A 20,839-nucleotide genomic window follows, 5' to 3' on the forward strand; every position below is an offset into this window, starting at 1 on the left:
AGTTACTTTGAACCATTTATCTATTTATTAGGGTTATGGCTTTATGTTCAAGGTCAGAAGTAATTTTTTAAGCAGGAAAAGCAGCTGGAAGTTTTAGGCAGGGAAAGAAGTGTTCATGTAATTGTTTTTTTAAAACTGGTTGTGGCTATTGAAACAATGTGTGGGGCAGATTGCAAGTCAGCAGGGGCATGTGATTGGGGAAGCTTAGTCAGCTCTGTATCTGGGCTGACCCTGCAACATTAGTTGGTTGGGGACAAGGCACAGAGGCTTCTCCTTATCCTTTCCCATCACAGAGACAACACAACCTGTAGAAAAGCTTTCTGGTATAAAGCCCTGGAGGATGAGTCTTCTCAGTAACTCTGTCCCATAAACAGTGATTAACCCCAGTGCATGAGCACCAGAACCATGTATAAGCACAGCATATAAGCTCGGCATCAAAGCATCTTTTAAAAGAACACAGAGTTCTAACGCATAGTTGTTTAAAGAGGTTTTCGAATTCTGAAAGCTTTAAAGCAGTGTTTTGCAAACTAAATATTGTCACTTTACCAAAGCATATGAACACTAAGGCTCTTGGGAAAATATGGCATGTCCAAGGAGCAGTAGGGGTGGGGAGAACTCCCAATGGACTGGAATGCACCTCCATCGTGCATTTTGGTACCAGTATTTTAGGATTTGAGGGTTTGAAGGGGGTTGCTAGTTAAAGTTGAAAAGAGACTTTATTTTGGAGGAAACAGAATCGGGAGGAGTGAAAAGGGGGATGGAGGGCAGGGGGCTTGAAGACGGGCTCCATGCTCTTTGAGCAGTGGACAGTCACTTGTTAGGCTGCTTGTTAGGGAAGACACAGAGTGCCACCTGGACTATGACAGGCAGGTGGGCACATGCAGAAGAACTCCGTGGTGACGTTGACAGCGCATTGTCTAAGCAGTTGGGAGTGTCCCAGGCATGAGGCTTTCCTGAGTGACACACATTCCACTCGTTTTGGATTATCTAGCTTCATCTTCAAATTCAGACTGGGGTTCAGGCCCAGTGACTCTGCTGGCCAACCAGGCCTCAGTGGCTAATAGGATCCAACAATAACATCTCAATTACAAACAGGAAGTAGATCTGAACAGGCATTTCTCAGGGCAAGCCACATAAATGACCAACAGGTATATGAAAAATGAAATACATAATATCACTAATTATCAGGAACATGCAAGTGTATCAAAACCACAATGAGATCACATTGCAGTGAGATTGGGTATTATCCAAAAGCAACAGATAATAAATATGGCTAAGATACGGAGAGAGGAGAACCCTTGGACACTACTGATGAAAATTTAAATGAATGTCATTTTATTTTTATTTTTATAAATTAGTGTCATTTTCAAAAGTTATTTTTTAAGTTCATAACTTTAAAATGGACACAACTAGAGCAGGTCAAAGCCAAGAGTCAAGAGAAGAGATGGGATGGGGAGAGAAGGGCAGGGGAAGTCTTCCAAGTGGGTGAAACAAACTCAGTCACTACCTCCCAGGAGCACAGCAGTAGGAGGCTAGAATTAGGACAGTGCCTGGAGTGGGAATCACCAGGGGCTTCTTTTTTTTTTTTTTAAAGGATTTATTTATTTTATTGGAAAAGCAGACATACAGAGAGGAGGATCTTCCGTCAGTTCAATGATTCACTCCCCAAGTGGCTGCTGCAACGGCCGGTGCTGCGCTGATCCGAAGCCAGGAGCCAGGAGCCAGGAACTTCTTTCCAGCTGCAGGGTCCCAAGGCTTTTGGCCGTCCTGGACTACTTTTCCAGGCCACAAGCTGGGAGCTGTGTGGGAAGTGGAGCTGCCAGGATTAGAAAAGGCACCCATGGGCCCAGCGGCATGGCCTAGTGGCTAAAGTCCTCGCCTTGAAAGCCCCGGGATCCCATATGGGTGCTGGTTCTAATCCCAGCAGCTCCACTTCCCATCCAGCTCCCTGCTTGTGGCCTGGGAAAGCAGATGAGGACGGCCCAATGCATTGGGACCCTGCACCCACGTGGGAGGACCCGGAAGAGGTTCCTGGTTCCCGGCATCGGATCGGCGCGCACCCACCATTGCGGCTCACTTGGGGAGTGAATCATCGGACAGAAGATCTTCCTCTCTGTCTCTCCTCCTCTGGGTATATCTGGCTGTAATAAAATGAATAAATCTTTAAAAAAAAAAAAAAAGAACAGGCACTCATATGGGATCCCGGCACATCCAGGCTGAGGACCTTAACCATTACGCTATTGCGCCGGGCCCAACTCACCAGGCGCTTCTAACCTGCTAGGCCAAATACTTACCTCTATATTATTTGTACTGTAACTTCAGGAGATGAAATACAATGTTCTTATTTAGCTGATGAACAAACAGCAGTGTATGCTGCAAAGCCCATGCACACAGTTCATTAGTAGCTGAGACACCTGCATCAAGCTGTCTTTTCTACCTGATTCTAAGAATAAGGAGAACAAGGCATGCTTATAGAAAGGGATTGGACAGGGCCGGGCACAATGGCTGAGTGGCTAAATCTTCGCCTTGTGCGTGCCAGGATCCCACATGGCCTCTGCTTCATGTCCTGGTTGTTCCACTTCCCATGTAGCTCCCTGCATGAGCCTAGGAAAGCAGTGCAGGGTAGCCCTAAGCCTTGGGACCCTGCCCCCACATGGGGAGACCCAAAAGAAGTTTCTGGTTGCTGGCTTCAGATGGGCTTGACTCTGGCCATTGCAGCCATTTGGGGAATGAACCAGTAGACAGGAAGATCTTCCTCTCTGTCTCTCCTTCTCTCTGTAAATCTGTCTTTCCAATAAAAATAAAATCAATCTTTTTTAAAAAAAAAGAAGAAAGGGATTGGGTAATATTTTGTATGGCAAGAGGACAGTTTTAGAATTTAGCCAATAGAAGGGAATGTTTAAGAAGATATATTTACAGATGATTTACATAACTTGGGTCACTTAATCCTCAAAACTGTGCCAAGAGTTGGACACTACTATTACCAACCGTAAAATGTATTTCAAATAATCATGGGAAATTCAATAAAATGCTTATTTTGGTACACAAAATTTTGAAATCCACTCATAGCTTTCAGAACTTACATACATGTATTGCCAAACATTTTTTGCAAGCTTTCTCCTATGCATAAATTTCAAAGTTTCTGAATCAAATAAGCTTCCCTTTTAACTTAATTCCACTAACTCTGAAGTACCCTTGTATGTTGGATAATGTATATTTTCAGGTCCAGCATTGGCCAATATGCTACCTACAATGTCAATATCTTTTATGAGCACTGCATCAAGTCCTGGTTGCTTTGCTTCAAGTTCCCCTCCCTGTCATTGTGCCAGGAAAAGCCTGGTCCTGGATTTAAGCTGGTTTAGCTTTGCTTGTTGCAGTCATATGAAGAGTGAACCAAGGGATAAAAGGTCTTTCCCTCCCTCTCTCTCTCTCTATCTCTATGTCTCCAACTATCCTTTCAAATAAATGGGTAAATATTTGTTATAAAATCTCATTAAAAATGCTTTTCTTCCAGCCACTTCCTAGATATACTGCTCAGCATTCTGTGTGTCCCTTGGTGGGTGAGACCCTTGGACTTCCAAAGGCAAATCCATTCAACCCAATGCACCTATGAGGTCAAGTGCAAAGAAACAGGAAAGACTTTCTTAAGGGAAACTGCTTGCCCTGGTGTCCTGCCAGTCCTCTCTGGGCCCTCTCCTTCCTCTACAATGCTTCAACTTCTCACATCTCCTAGCTACTCCTTCTTCTGCACCTCCAAGATGATTTATTCTGCACTGACTCTTGGAGTTACACCCATCTATCAGCAATTGAAAAATTGAAGCACATAAACTAAAGATTTCAGTTTTTTTTCTGGATTATTCTGTAGAAAGCAGAGTCAGGTAATAATCTTTTGTCAGAGATTTCCAGGCTACAGATTTTAGCAAGGACTGTGCAGGTGGATTTCCCTGTGTGGTTTTTTTGTTTTGGTTTGTTTTTTTGTTTTGTTTCGTTTTGTTTTGTTTCGTTTCATTTAACAGCCTTAATCCTCCTTGGAACTCACTTGTAGCAGCTGCTGGCCAGGCAGGCAGTGATTGGAATGCAGATCTGTTTTCCTGGATGTCTGTGTGTCTGCAGCTTTAAAACAGAGTTTGGCTCTGGATCCATTGCCTTGCTTTACCATCTCTTTTTAAAAAACAACTTGGATGGTGGTTTAAACATAAAGTGCTGGACAAATACTTAGTTGTGGATTTTTGGACGCTAGACTTTGGGGCTTAGCTCCGCGAGATTGGTGACTTTTTTTTTTTTTTTTTTTTTTTGGATTGAAATTAGAAGGGGGTGGGGAAAGGAAGAAGAAACATAGGAACTGAAAAGAGAAGGAGAGGAAGTTAAAGCTCACTTTCCTCCCTGGCTTTCTCTGGAAACCAAATATGGCATCTTCCATGAGAAGCTTGTATACTGACCACAGCAGATATGTGGAATCTTTCCGGAGATTTCTCAGCCATTCCACGGAACACCAGTGCATGCAGGAATTCATGGACAAGAAGCTGCCAGACATAATAGCAAGGTAACAAAAAGGGATGTTTTTGTCAGTCAAGCCTCCATTCGCTGCTTGCCAGTGATAGATGGAGCTGAGCCCGCTGGGCGCAGGAATAAGGGGAGTTACTGATAGCAGCTCTCTCTCCCCCACTTGCTCTCCCCCTCTCCTCTTCGCCGCCCTTCCTCCAGCCTTCCTCCTGCGTGCTTTGGCTAGATGTCTGCTTTACGCACCGAGCCTCCGAGCCTCCGATGTAGGCTGCATTTCCAGCTACACAGAGATAAGCATTAACCATTTGAAGGCACAAATCCCTGTTCATTTTGGATACGATACAAATCTTGGAAGCCTACTTTTCAACCTTCCTCCGTATTTTACATTTCAAACATCAAGTCCCTAGGGGAAGGCTGGTATTCCTTTCATTAGAATCAAACATGAATAATTGTCAATGGTTGTTTGCCCCTAAGAATTGAGTAGGTGTCTCTCATTTTTCATATCTATTTTAATTCACTTTCCTTATCCATTATTGGAGTTAATACTCTCACAGGCTCCCCCTCCCCCCAGGCCCCAAGGCTCTCTTTTGCTTTCAATTTAGGATTAGCATGATGGTCCTTTTAAGAGAGCCTTTTCCTATGATCAGAGAAACTCCCTAGCTTCCGTTCTTCTTACAGACTCTTCTTGGGGGTGGGGCGGGGTGGGGTGGGGTGTGATTAATGCATTCAATTTGTGCCAGAACCGATAAGTGTTATGAGAGTAACAGATTCCACATGCTCAAGATAATCAAATCACCTATCTGGGGATGAATTGCCTTCACTCACTCTGTTCAGGAAATAATGACGGAGAACTGGGGATAAATGATTGACTGTGGATACAATTTGCACACAGCAGAGGAACCACATATTTTCTCTCTTGCTGGGCTTCTCCATGGTAGGCCTGCAACTCCGACCAGGGCAATGCCTCACAGCCTGACCAAGGCAGACAGTGTTGGAAGGATATGGAATTCTATTTCCTTTTCTACTTTCTACTTTACATGGTTCAAGTTGGTTTTTTTAAGGGTACTTTTGCAAAAATAGAGTGTTACATAATGCATTTATAATTAGTATGTAAAATCAGGGCACCAATATAAGTTCTTGCTTGTGAAGGAATGCATACTCCTTTGATTTTTTGGGATTCATTTCTTAAACTGAAAGCAGCTAAGCTAATTTTTCAGTTGTCTTTCAGTACTAAGCCATGCTCTATCCACATTCTTGGTTTTCTTTAGCCTAATAGTTTGGTTTGAAGAGGAACAATGAATGGATATAACATAATGATTGATGGATGTCACTTTTCCAGGCTTCAAGCCATGTACTATCTTATTGGAAACACTGAACACCACATTTGTGAAAGGCTAAGAATTTTCACAGGCAAACTGAATGTGCCCTATAATGAATGATAAATAATCAGGGATCATCTGAAATCCATGCACTATTTATTAAAAGATTAATTTTCCCTAAAGGTAGTATTAGTTAAAGATCTCTTAAAACTGATATTTAAAGCTGTTTGTAATATACCAGACACTAAAAAGAATTTGGATTCTCTATGTTTGGAATATAAAGTTCGCTGAATGTGTAACTCACTGTATAGGATACATACTCAAATTACTTAATTTTTAATATTTTAACAGCATATTTATATTACTTTAAAGTCAGAATTACAGAAGAGAGGGAAAGAAAGAGCAACCTTCTCTATACTGATTCACTCCCCAGATGTTTCCAAAGGTCTTCCATCTACTAATTCATTCTCCAAATGGATGTAATGGTTGGAACTGAGCCGATCTGAAGTCAGGGGCCAGGTACTTCAGGCTGGTCTCCCACATTGATGCAGGGGCCAAAGGTCTTGGGTCATTTCCTGTTGCTTTCCCTGGCCATACATAGGTTACTTGGTGGGAAGTAGAGCAACCAGACATAAACTGGCTCCCATATAGGATGCTGGCGCCATAGGCAGAGGATTAGTTTACTACTGTATTGAGCCACCCCCATAAATAGTAACTTTTATGGCTATTGTAGGTACATGTTACATTTAGATGCTTCCTTCAAGTATAGTGGGTTTGCAATAATTATTAGTTATATGGTATATATATTGTGGCTAACCCATACATTATAAGGATTCAGAAAGCTAATTCATATGAAGTACTTAGTTATATTCAAAAGCACAGTAATACTGATATATTAGTCCTCTCCCCAACTTCCTTATTTTCAGTTCCATTTTCCATGGTTTGACTAGTTTTTGTTTTGTTTTGTTTTTTAAAGATTTATTTATTTTTATTAATAAGTCAGATATACAGAGAGGAGGAGAGACAGAGAGGAAGATCTTCTGTCCAATGATTCACTCCCCAAGTGACCACAATGGCGGGTGCTGCGCCAACCCGAAGCCAGTAACCAGCAACCTGCCTTCCCAGGCCACAAGCAGGGAGCTGGATGGGAAGTGGAGCTGCCGGGATTAGAACCAGCGCCCATATGGGATCCTGGTGCGTTCAAGGTGAGGACTTAAGCTGCTAGGCCACAGTGCCAAGCCTGGTTTGGCTTGTTTTTTACAAGACTTATTTATCTGTATTGGAAAGGCAGATTTACAAAGAGAAGACAGACAGAAAGATCTTCCATCTGCTGGTTCACTCCCCAAGTGGCCACAATGGCTGGAACTGAGCCAATCCGAAGCCAGAAGCTAGGAGATTCTTCCACGTCTCATGGAGGTGCAGGATCCCAAGGCTTTGGGCCGTCCTCAGGCTGCTTTCCCGGGACATAAGCAGGGAGCTGGGTGGGAAGTAGAGTACCTGGGACATGACCCAGTACCCACATGGGATCCTGGCCCTTGCAAGGGGAGAATTAGCCATTTGAACCATTGCACCAGGGCCCCACAGTTTCGTTATTTCTGCTTGATATTAAATAAAAAATGTCATAAATAAAGAATTTCATAAGTTTTAATAATTTTTATCATGATTTATTACTATAATTATTCTATTTTATTATTGTTAATTTCTTACCATGACTAATTTATAAATTAAAGTCTATCTTGGTTATGTATGTTTTAAGAACTAGTAAAAATTCATACATTCATATAGCATTTGGTGCAATCTATAGTTTCGCGTGAGCCCCAAGTTTGTGGAATATATTTCTCACAGATAAGGGCTTGTAACATGCAAATTCACTTCTAAGGGATTAACAGGAAATAAATGATCCAGTTACTACAACTTCTTCATAAGCTTTATATGGAATTATTAACAATCATATAAAAAATGTGGCATGATTGCCCTATTTCATAGAGAGGTCAAATAACTTACTGAAAGTAAGTGAGCATGAAACTGGATTCCAAACTGGATGATCCATCCAATAGCTTTCCTGGCTATGTTGAATTAAGCCAACAGAAGACAAAGATGGGCATGGATAGTAGAGGAATCGGCATTTTTAATTTGAAGATGATTAGAACTCACTCAGATATCATTCACTTTGGACTTTGTCTCCAGCCTTCCCAATTTCCCTTGAACCTGGTTTCAAACACTGTCACTGTGCCCATTGGTTCATTAGCTGATCCTCCATCTCCAAGCACTGGGATCCCATACGGGTGCTGATTCACCTCCAATCCAGCTCCCTGCTTGTGGCCTTGGAAAGCAATAGAGGATAGCCCAAAGCCTTGGGATCCTATGCCCATGTGGGAGACCTGGAAGAGGCTCTAGGCTCCTGGCTTTGGATTGGCTTAGCTCCAACCATTATGGAATTTGGAAAGTGAACCAGCAGATGGAAGATCGTTTTGTCTGTCTGTCCTTCATTGTGTAAATCTATCTTTCCAATAATACATGAATGAATAAATAAACAAATACATACTTTGTGTTCGATTGAATTGGTCTCTGCAAGCTTTTACGTTAGCCAAAAATGAAGGCTTGTTTACCAGCCCCAAGGACGCACAAACAACATCCTACTGTTCATCTTTCCTTTTAGCCATATTCTCTTCTCCTCCTACCCTCTCATGTTATTTCAATAGTCTCTAGATTCTACTTCCTCTTTCTTGAGTTTATTTTTAATCCCACTGCCATTCGACTTCGGTCCTCAACCTGTTTTTAAAAATGGCTATTATCACAGACATGCACACCGTGAAAGTCAATGGAGATTTCTTCTTTCTTAGTGGTACCCAGGCACTGCTTTGACACCACTGATGGCTATCTGTCTTCGATTCTTCCCGGCTCTCGCTCAGCTTTATCACCTTCCTTCTCTGTCTCCTTTGTGTATTTCCCCAATGGCTTTCAAAAGTGGGATTGTATCATCACTCTGCTAACTCTTTGCAAAATCACTGGTGATGGAATCTTCCCTTCTACTTTTGATCAGAATTTACAGAGAACGTGTTTCAGAACATCCCATTACTCTAGCTCTTTCTCCTACTCAGCTTTTATCTTGCATGCCCACATGCTTGCAGAATTTAGATTTCTTTCAGAAAAACCAATAAAATGTAAATAAGCTGCCAAATCATATTCTAAATATCACATTCCTATTTGGGATTATTCATTGCCCAGCTATCCAAGCTGGAAAAAGGACATCCATGGTGCGTGCCAATGTTTTTCTGACCCTTTCACACAAGTCCTACTGAATTACTTTCCAGTCAGTCTCTTCCACTCTGTTTCTAGCACTAGAGTCATAAGTCAAGGATTTGTTATTGCCCATTTCAATCTAAGAGCCAAGGAGTATCTCATTCATTTTATAACCACCTTGTTTACAATAGACACACCATAAGTGCTTATTAAACATTTGTTCAGTGAGAAGAAGGTGAACAAAGGAGGAAGGGGAGAAGGCAGACTTCATGGAGACAATGTGAACCTCCTACAGAATTTTTCCCAGTTAAAACAAATGGCTCACTATATCATTAGGTTCAAAGGTCAATTTCTTCTGCTTTTATTCTCCAAGCAAATGTTCCCTTCCCTCAGAGATGTTCCCAGTGTTATTTCTGTATCTCCCAGTTAAAAATTATTAATGAATGGGCCTTATATTTTAAAAAAAACTCTGAATACAGCAGAACACTGGGGTAACTTGGACCTTTTATCTGGTCCAAGTTTTTACTCATTTTCATATATTTTTCTCTGTTCTCTGGCATTAGCCCTGGTAATCAGATTTCACAGAGCACATAGCACATTTTCTTAACTATCCCCCCACACTTTTCTTTTTTTTTTTTTTTTTCAGAATTGGAGACTCAAAATCGGAAATTAAGATTCTGAGCATAGGAGGAGGTGCAGGTATGAATAACACATTGTGGGAATTTGTATTTCACTCAAAAATCATGTAATTTTATGACTGTTTTTCATTCTTCAGGAAAAGCATTTCTTTTTGCTTTGATAAAAAATAATTAAGTTATTATCATCACTTAAACTAAGATTAATGTCTCCATGGTCTTAGATGGTTTAATTATATGACTTCATAATGCACTGTAATATAAATAATCTGAATTTTTTACTTGCTTTAATAAATGGTAAAAATAAGGGTATATCCATAAGTCCATGGAAAATAAAGTTTAAAAAAATGTTTGGGTTCATAAAAACGCTTAAATTCAATGCAGTTTTTTCATAAGACCTTCTCCATGATTTTTTGTTGTTGTTGTTGTTGATCTTTATATAGTTGATTAGGACACAAAGGGTCAAGGGCTACAGGAAAGTGAATAAGACCATTATTTCCACATTCGCTTTTTCCTTCCTGTATTGGGGGAAGGGGAGAGACAAAGGGAGAAGCCACACCCACCCTCCCAACCATCCCAGGGTCCCTGATCTGGCGCATGCTCCAATGTCACTGCTCAAGTGGTTTCGACAGTTCAACTTTTCTGAATTGCTGCCAATCTTGCTGTTTCAAGCCTGATGAAATCTCTTCAGAGTCCACTGCCTGATATAGTCCACCTTAGCTTCTCCACTTGCCCAGATTTTCACTGCCAACACATGGCTTGGGGTGTTGATCCATTTGTTCTGTCCTCTGTTCTGGTACTAGGTGTTCTCTGCAGGTTCCAATGTTCTACCATATCGTCCATGTGCACCTGTATATTCTGTCCACTGCTCTGTCTGAGCCACTGAGGAGGCTCGGCTTGACACGTGCAAGCATGGTCAGACCATCTCCATGAATTTTTTTTTTTTTAATTTTTTTTAAGTTTTATTTTGACAATCTTTACATAGTTAATTTGGGTAAAAAGGTTCGAGGGCTATAGGGAAGTGGGTAAGACTATTATTTCCAGGTTGTTTCCTTCATGTATCTGAGGTAAATGGGGATATTGAGGGAGAAGCCTCACCCAGTTTCCCATCCACCCCAAGTCCCGGATGTGGGGCATGCTCTGAGATACTTGCTTAAGTGGTTTTGATAGTTCACCAGTTATGAATCACTGCCAATCTCACCACTCTGAGCACGATGAGGTCGTTGAAGAATCCACTGATTGACATAGTCCATCATAGAGTCTCCATTTGCCCGGTATTTCACTGCCAACATATAGCTGAGGTTGTTGATTGAGGTGGTTCTGTCTTCTGTCTTTTCTTGGCTAGAGTTCTGAGTCCAGCAGTTCGATTGGGGAGATCTCCAAAGAAACTTTGTCTGAGTTGTACTCAGACCAGATTCTTGTATGTTCTAGTAAGCACAGGGCCGGGCACAGTCCATCACCACAATCAGCTGGTGGTTGCAATTGCTGGGTTGGTTCTGTTTTCAGTCCCGACTTCCACTGGAACCAATGGGTGTTGCAGTCCATCCTGGTTCTGCCCAGCACATACTCGGCCCTCACATGAACCAGTGGGAGCTGCAGCCTAGTTATCTCCATGAATTTTTAAAATACCATGTTAATAGGATAACTTCAAGAATAATTTTTTATCCAAATTGATCTACATGTTCAGAGGGGTATAAAATTTCATAAGAAATTTTTTTAAATTGTGCATCTTAAAGCATGATCCATGGGCTGGTGATTGGTGTGCAAACTGTTATTGGTCCATGAAGAGAATGGAAACGTGCCTGAGAAATGGAAGTGACAAACAGCTGCCTGATTTAGAAAAATCTCACCTTGGGGAACTATGCTGAACAATGCGGTTAACTTAAATGACTGTGAATCTACTTTTTGAGTTAATCTGGCCTAAATGTATCATTCCTCTGGCTGAGCTCCCAAACTGCCTTTCAAGTGTTCAAAACCCTGCCAAACTCTCTTCAACTTGTTCAAGCATGCCAGGCCTCACTACTGTTAGAACCAGTGCCTCATCCTGGGGGAAAGCTGACTGGATGTCATTTCTGAGTCTTCTTCCAGTGTAGTGTGTTACCTTGGCTGAAAAACATCAGCTTCAGTTTTGCAACCAGTAAAATGGGAACGATAAGTTCTCACTCATGGGTAAAGGAAATGTTTAGAAAAGATTTCACAGATCATTATTTGTTCCCATAAGGCTGTTCGATTCTGCAAAAACAAAGCAACTTTCTTCTTAAAATGACCTCATCTCAGCACCCAGTGATTACTTCACTTTTAAGTTGTAAGTTATCTGGAAGTTTAAGTTAAAATATTAGTATATGAAATAGATTAATATATTTATATTTTTGTGACTTTAGTTAATGTTTTGTCTGTGGGATGTCTTAGTAATGGCTACCATGTGGTGACAAGTGGATACCATATTATTACTTGTTGCCTAGTGCCCTGTGGTAATTCCCTGAGTCTGTAAAGTATGAGTACTTTTAAGTCGCATGGTTTGAACTCTGGCTGATATTAACACGAAAATAATCATCATGCCTCTAATGAAATGAGCTTGCTAGTTTTGATGTAATTATTTGTTCACTATTCAGAGAATACACTGTGATACAATGTAGTAAGGACTCATCCTTAAAATTATTTTTGCTTATTGTCATATTTCACTTAAAAATAAAAACCTACAAGGAAAAATAATGAAGGATATTGTCATGAGTAACATTCTAAACCGTGTTTAAGTTAAATACTCTAATATTTCTTACAGATACTTTAAGCCCAAAGGATTATAATAGTGATGAATTGCCCAAAGAATACCCTATTAATTCTCTAAGCCAAGACAACCATTTCCACTGTGTTTGCATATGAGTTGCAGGCAACCAACAGGCAATGGGACTATCATTTGATAGTGTCACTTGTGCTTAGAGAAGAAGGGAAGCCCTACAAGGAAAAGTAATTAAAAACAATCTCTATCATGACCAAGTTAATTGACCTTTCAATATAAAGTTAATTGAATTTCTAATGCAAATTTATCCAGATGCTTATAAGCTATCTAGAGAAGGGAACATTTGGCCTGCTCAGCGATTCTTTACATAAAGGTGCACATAGGAGCTAATATGGAAAACTTATGAAAATAAAGGGAGCATGACTTGAAGTTCTTCTAAACTGAGCCCTAACATTGCATTACTACCAGGCTATGCTTGCTTTGGGGAGGAATGGGGTGCCCATTGAGGTCATGCTTCACAAGAATTTGTTCTAAAGCATAAGGAGAATTCTAAGAGAAGTTCAAGTTATAGATACTCTGCTTCTGCTATCCAAGTAAAGAAAATGCATATAAGTGAGTGTCCTTCCAATGGAAGAGCAGTGTTTTGAGGAGAGAAGATACTGAACTTCAACTGTTTAAAGGGCTCTTACAGCAACAGGGAAATGGTTCTCAACTTTCCCTTAGAAAAATGGCTTTCCCATATCTACAGTCCACATGTGCCTGAGAGTTTTACATTGTCTTGTTATTTGAGTATCCTTCCAAGTCAAACACTGAATTCCAATCCCTGGTAGGTGACGCCGCCAGCCCTGTATCGTAGTTTGTGCTTTGTGCATACCGCTGATAGAATCCTAATGAATTCTTTGTTTTTCAGTCTGTTTTCTTTCTCTCTTTCTAAAGATTTAGCTATTTACTTGGTAAGCAGGAAAATGGGGGGGGGGGGGGGGAGGAGCGCAGAGAGACAGAGATAGATCTTCTATTTACTAGTTATAACCCCAAATGACTAAGTGAGTAGGGCTAGGCTGGGCCAGGCCAACACCAGGGATCGGGAACTCCTTCTGGGTGTCCCAAATGAGTGACAGGAGTCCATCTCTCAGTGCTTTCCCAAACATATTAGCAGGGAGCTGGACTGGAAGCAGAGCAGCAGGGACTCCAACAGGTGCTCACATGGAGTGCTTTGCTGGTGCTGCATGTGGTCAACCTGTGTTTTTAATTTCTAGATGCTCTCTTCTTGACAGCTCAGATTCCTGTTACAATTTTCTGCCTGTTGTGCAAATATTCTCTCTGCCTGATAATCATACTACTCTTTCTATCACAACTGAAAAAAAAATTAACAAAAACAACTAAAAGCCTCTCCAAGTGAAATTCCTACTTTAATTACCACTTACTATTCCTGCTCCTGGAACCCAATTTGCCCTTGTTTTGAGTAACATAATCTTGGAAGTGGTGTCTAGGCAACCTGTCTTTTCAATAAGCCCCTTTTCTCCAGAAGCTGGTGTCCCCATGGAGAGAGCTGCTTAAGAAAGAATGTGTGGTTTGAAAAAAAAAAGTTTCACACTTTAGTGCTGAGAAATAAGCAAACAAAAACAGGCAATTGATGGCAAACTGGTGAAGTCTTTAAATAAAACACAACTGATATGTTAACATTGCTCTCTATAGAGTGTCTGTGGAAAATATCAGAAATTAATAGCATGTGACTCTGATAAAATAAAACCAGAAAAACTATGGGAAAAAGTAGACCATGAACAGAAATACAGAGTACACAGCTTTTACAGAGCCCCAACTGGGTAAAGTTATTATAAGTGCATATACTTGAGCATGAGTTCTGTACTTTAATGAAATGCATTGAGAAGCTGCAATTGTTTTATTCAAGGTCTCAGAGTCGCCATATCACTAACTGCAGCAACCGGTTTTGGGTTTTGAACGACATTGCCTTACATTCTAAATCTCATAAAATCTGTTTTTATTTTTTTTCTTGTCCATTATCAACACTGGTGTTTTCTAGAATTAAACTGCTGAACAGAGGTTCATTATTATTCAACTTTTAATGAGTGCTGTTTTTATGCGACATGGTACATGAGAAAAAAACTTTTATTTATGTGGGTAAGGGAGAATGCTATTAATTTACAGTGCATACAGTTATGCCTGGAAAAATGTTCCAGGAGGCAGTAATAAGCAACATGTCTTCCTGGCTCTGGGCTCTGCCTAAATGAGAAACATTTTATCTACCCCACAGTTCAATTCTAATGTTGAAATGTCAGAAAGTTTTCTATGTAGACAGAACTGAAACAAATAATCTGTGTTCAACTTTGTTTTTATTTTCATTAACCTATTGTACACCAGTTCAATTACCATACGTGTATAATACAGGGGTATAGATGTTTACAAAAATTTTTAAACCATTCAAGCAACTCATATATGTGGCATAAATCCTTACATAATTTTGGAAATAATTTTTCCGACATGTTAAGAACATATGCTTATGTGATTTTCTTATTCTGCACATTTAAAATCAGAACTCCCACAGGGATTAAAACTAGAGGACAATTTGGAGACTATGAACACTTTCATTTTATAAATAAAAACCTGAGGGCCACCAAAGCAGAATAAATGTTTTCCACTTTAGACCACTCCAGTAAACTGTTAAACAGAATAAAATTAATTAACTTGATAAAGGGGACATGAGGTACTTAGTAATAGCCAGCTATTTGAAAATCAAATCAAATCTTATCTCCTTTCATGAATGATATGTCAAGGTGACACAGAAGTTCAGTGGTTTAAACTGGCTGGAGAGCCTTAACAGAATAATTAAGAATAAAAACTAGAAGAGTTAGTATGTAGGTTTAGAAACTAGAGGTAATAGGATGGGAGGGCCAATGTTTTCTAAACATCCGGAATAAGCCAACAGGCTGGATCAAAAGATGAAGACTATTTGGGGAATTATAGGAAATTTGGCTAATTTTTAAAATTTTATTTTTCCCAGAAGGAAAAAAAAATTAGTATGTACTCATTCCCAACTTCAGGTATCTCCTGCTAAAAAGGCTACAGAAAGGCCCCCAGTGCAATGGCACAGAATGCTGATCCTTCCCTTCCAAGTGCTGGAATCCCATGTGGGCACTGGTTCATGTCCCAATGGCTCCACTTCCCATCCAGCTCTCTGCTTGTGGTCTGGGAAGGCACCAGAGGATGGTCCAGGGCCTTAGGACCCTGCATCCACACGAGAGACCTGGGAGAGTTTTCTGGTTTTGTAGTGTATCAGCGCAGCTCTGGTCATTGCGGCCACTTGGTGAATATGCCAGCAGTTGAGAGATCTCTTCCTCCTGCCCACTTCTGTCTCTCTTCTCTGTAGATTTGCCTTTCCAATGAAAAAATATATATATAAAATGAAGGCTACAAATTATTGCTCCAAAGAGGCATTGGTTGAAAGCTCTGATGAGTGATTTTTGATTATTGACACGTTCATTTATGTGAAAAGCAGAGAGAATGAGAATGTTTCAGCCACTGGATCATTCCAAAAATGGCCACATAGCTGCAGCTGCTGGGTTTGGCCAAAGTCAGGAACAAGTAACTTCATCTAGGGGCTCAAGTATTTGAACCATCATGTGCTGCTTCCCAGGTGGGTCAGCAAGGATTTGGATCAGAAGCAGAGTAGTCATGACTCAAACTAGTACTTTATCATGGGATGCAGGTGTCATCTGGGGAGTGAATTCTTGGTCTGGTACAAGTATTTGTCAATGATCAAACCTGTCCAGAAATGAAAGCCGACTTCATCTACCACTCACTACATGTCAGCATAAGAAAAGGCAATGGGAGAAACTCACTGATTTCTTATCTGTTTACTTCATAAAGGTATTTTCAATACTGAACATCTCTGGTTTTCTGATTACTCCTCTAGAAAATGGTGGGCATTTCTCCAAAATCATGTATTTATCATTGTATTTGAGCACCTTGAAGAAGTGGAATTTTATTGGAGCTTTGAGACATGTGAACAATTTTTAATGCAGACTGTAACTGCTTACACATTAAAATCAGTAAGTACTTATTTACTCATGTGCTGCAGAAGAGCTTTGATTCTAGGATCTAGACTGTAGGGTTACACTAATCACTAGGATTAGAGACTTCTGCAGATAATCACAGGTGTGGTTGTAAAGTATTGCTAAGGCATTCATAAATTGATAATTAAATGATGCATGATTTTTCTTCTATAATTTTCCCCCAGTTGTTTGGAAATTTTCGGTGAAATTAGAAATATTCTTAAAGGCAAATCCATTACAGATTTACAAGAATGGAGAACAGTGTTGTAGCATTGGAATCACTGTCATTAACACAGAATTTAATAAGATTGAAACAGAAAGACAAAGGATAACGGAAAGACAAAACTATCATTATTTGCAGATTAAATGACTGTATACTTAGAAAAAATAAACTCAATTGTAACGTTTTGGAGTAATAATTATACAGCAATGGTTTTGCACATGTGAAATAAATTGAAAGCAACATAATAGATTCTCCTTTGTTTTTATTATTGTTGTTTTAACCTTGGAGAGTTTTTCTTTCACAATTTGGATAGTTTACAATGTACAGGAATGCCCCTGGCATGTGTTTCTCTGTAATTTGGATGATGGACAAGCTTGCATCTTGCCAGTTTTTGTGCCACTAGGGGATACAGTCTCATGCTTAGTGCAGAGTGTTCCGGTTGACATTCACTAATGAATAAAACATTCTCATCTAGTACGCATACTCTATTGCAGGGAGCCCCAGCAGGTTCTCCTACGTGGGTAACAAGGACCCAGACACTGGAACCATTGCTAGCTGCCTTTATGGACACCATAAGCCGTTCCAGTTGTTTGGCTTTTAGGCTTTCTGCAGTTGCAGAGACAGGCAGATTTCCTGGGCCAAGAGCCAGAAGAAACATGAAAGCAAATAGCAATGCCCTTTGGACTCAGTATTTATATTTACAATCCCTTTCCTGAGACCATATGTAGCCATGTTAATACTTTATACTCATCTTCAGATACTGACAGAACTGATTCAATACTGGGACACTGAGACTTTTTAAAATTTAATTGTATCAACCATTTTGCCTGAGTTTATGACTGAAGATTCTAAATTTGGATGAGAGAATGATATTAACCTAATCTACAATGAATTTAAAACACGTTATCTTCTGGAACAAAAACGGCATTTGAGTCATATTGTCCCTTCTTAAAGGCAAGAAATGTGGTCAAGAGAAACTTAAGTAACCTGTATAAGATATGAAGAACTCTAGCAATACTTTAAGGAAAATTTGAAATTATTGGGGCATTTGGCTAGGGAAGGCAAGAGATCAATATAATTATTATGCAATTACTGAAAGATACGCTATATTAATAATCATGCCACGAAGTTCTGTTCTTTGTATCTAAATAGTAGCAAAGGTTATCATTTTACAATACCAAAAATAATAGTTTGAGATACAAGAGGCATGAACTATAAGATTCTCACTCTATGTTGAAAATGCCTGCAAAAAACTATAAAACCACAGTCTAAGGAGAATTTACATAACTGGTGCTGTCCCAGTGGCATTATAGGCTAATGCTTCACCTGTGGTACCAGGATCCCACATAGATGTCAATTCACGTTTTGGCTGCTCCACTTCTGATCCAGCTGCTGGCTAATGGCCTGGGACAGAAGCAGAGGATGGCGAAGTGCTTGGTCCCTCCATCCATGTGGGAGACAAGGAAGAAACTCCTGGCTTGTAGCTTTGGATTGGCTGTGCTATGACCCTTGCTACCATTTGAGGAAAGAACCAGCAAATGGAAAATCTTTTCTCTCTGTTTCTGTCCCTCTTTCTTTCTCTGTATCTCTTTCAAAGAAAATAAATAGATCTCTAAGAAAGAGAATTTACATCATCACTCAAACTCCATCGTCTGCCTTGTAGTGCCACGTACAGACGTGTTTGCCTCCTCTTGGTAAGCAGGTGGAAGTGCATGTTCACTTTAGATACATGTCCTAAGAATAGAATTTCACACAATGTGCCAGCCACAGGTGGGGTCTTGGCAGTGTATTGTTGCCTTGGAATTTACTTTTAGCCTGACTTTACATCTCATACTTTACACAATCTTTTATCACAAAGCACCTGGAATGCCCATTTTTTTCACATTATGGCTTCCCTCTTCACTATATAATTTTCCCTTCTATTTATTTAAGTAGTTAATTTGCCAATAGGCATTTTTCTGGTCCATCATATTGATATAACCAGCGATGTAATCACTCTTCCATATTTTTAAGCCATAAATGCTTCATTGTATAGTCTCTTTCACAAGCACACTTCTCTGTGCATGAAATCTCCAACCCCGAACGTTAGTCCTTTGAGTCATCCAGTGAAGCCCATGTGTTATCTAAGATCTGTTACCATTGTCAACATATTAACATTGCTAAAACATAGCTTGGACCTAGAAAAACAAGTGTATATACTGTGAGAGAGCACCTGGAACATTATGAAGGATATTAGTAGTAGAGATAATACTAGTTGAGAAGACAATTAGTGTGGAGAAGCTAAATAGTTAGAGTAAATGTCAAATTGTTTATGTATGTGGTCCTGTGCAGAGAGGTCTTCAAAAAGTTCATGGAACTGTATATTATGAAAAAACTGCATGGATTTCAAATGTTGGATCAAAATAAATTCATCTTTGAGTTCTATTTTTGTTTAAACCTTGCAAAATATCTTTGTTTATAAGTATATGTTGACACATCAAAATAATGAATTCAAAATAAAATCTTATAAAATATTTTAAATTATAGACAAGTATAGATTCGTTTTCTCAGCATATACGCCATAATTAGGAGAGCTGGGTCAGATCTGTTTCAGTTTTCGAGGAACTTCCATACTATTCACCATAATGACTATCAATCTGTATTCCACTGATGGAGTACTCAGAGTCCCCTTTTTCCACACATTGTCCAGTATTGTTACTATGTGCTGTTTTGTAGTAGCCATTCTAACTGGAATGTGATAATATCTCATTGTGGTTTTAGTTTCATTTCCTGAATGGCTAGATAATTAAAAATAACCTGAAACACACCACGAGATAACTCCTGATTGCAAATCTGCAAATCTTTATAAACACTATATGTGGAGATGTATTATTTTCTATCTACCGCTAACTTTCTGTCTAACTGCGCAAGTACACATACTGCCGACTGAGAAAATCTATTACCTCATTTTTAACACACTCAGACTCCAAGATCACTTGCTTTGTTGTTCACAAAAGAGGGAGAAAAAAATAGAAAAGAATAATGAGATATTGGAAAAGAGTAGTTTAGCCGTTAATAATCTTCCATTTATTGCAGGGAACTTGGTGGGTTTTGTTCCTGTAGGGGAATGTTTAGCATGCCATTACTTAGCAGAGCTTTAGTTAACTTGAACAATAGTACTCATGTATCTAAAAGGCTTGGAATGTCAAAGATATACAGAAAACAACTGTCAAATTTACTATTAAAAAGTGCCTAACACTAGGTTATATATAAAAGGTGACTGACTATAAACCAAGTATGCACTGCTTTACCTGCCTTGGATGCTGTTTTCTGGCAATTTAAAATTCTCACAAAGCTTTACAATATTCAATAAAAGCAGATTGTTTGTTTCCACATCCTTTTTGCTTATTCCTTCACTTGCTGAGATTTCCCAACTTTTTGACTGATGCAAATATACTTTACTTTCAGCCATGCTTTTGGCACATTAATTTGGCTTGTGTGCTCCTTAAAAGCATTCACAGGATGCTTAATGCCCAATACCGACACACATTCATAATGTAATGGCTCTTGCTCTGGAGGGTTCAGTTGAGAAAGTACAAATGGTCTTTCCCCTCATGGTGGTTGTTTTTGAATCGCTCGTACTGCTGGCTCATGCTAGCACAGGGTCTGATAACCCCTCAAAACCGTTTCAGTGATTGATGATCCAACCAGCTCAGTTGTTCACTCCAGCATGTTGGAGTCCTTGGTTCTTCTTTGGTCGTGAATCAAAGAAGTGAAGAAAAGCAATAATTTAAGTCAGAAAAGATGAGTAGGTTTTATCTGTGTTGCCAACTCCAGCTAATTTATGGGGAGTTACTGTCTCGAGGATTCTAGAGCTGCTTCCAGGCTCCATGGGAAGGACAACTAAGATAATTAGTCATGTGTAATAGGACTTCAGATGCATAGAAGTTAGCCAGAGGAAGCATAGAAAGGAGGGTAAGTATTCCTGGCAGAAAAGAAAACACAGGCAAAGGAAACACTTGTGAGGGTGTATGTTTGGGGACGGGAGGCACAGAGAGAGGACCCAGGCAATTCTGGGTTTCAGGAGCCAAAAGTTGCAAAACATGAAACTGTGAGAGATGAAACTCAGC

General features: G+C 39.8%; 1 protein-coding gene across 1 annotated transcript in view; it reads left to right on the top strand.

The window, feature by feature from the left end:
• The first annotated feature begins 4,279 nt into the window (after nucleotides 1-4,279).
• The window catches only part of HNMT (histamine N-methyltransferase), a 38,915-nt gene continuing 22,355 nt past the window's right edge, over nucleotides 4,280-20,839 (top strand). Inside the window, exons 1-2 of the mRNA XM_058664452.1 lie at nucleotides 4,280-4,543; nucleotides 9,712-9,764. Of these exons, the coding sequence (XP_058520435.1) occupies nucleotides 4,407-4,543; nucleotides 9,712-9,764 (190 nt within the window). The 5' untranslated portion in view covers nucleotides 4,280-4,406. The remainder of the gene's footprint in view (nucleotides 4,544-9,711; nucleotides 9,765-20,839) is intronic.

Source organism: Ochotona princeps, chromosome 5, assembly GCF_030435755.1.
Source record: "Ochotona princeps isolate mOchPri1 chromosome 5, mOchPri1.hap1, whole genome shotgun sequence".
Lineage (NCBI taxonomy): Eukaryota > Metazoa > Chordata > Mammalia > Lagomorpha > Ochotonidae > Ochotona > Ochotona princeps.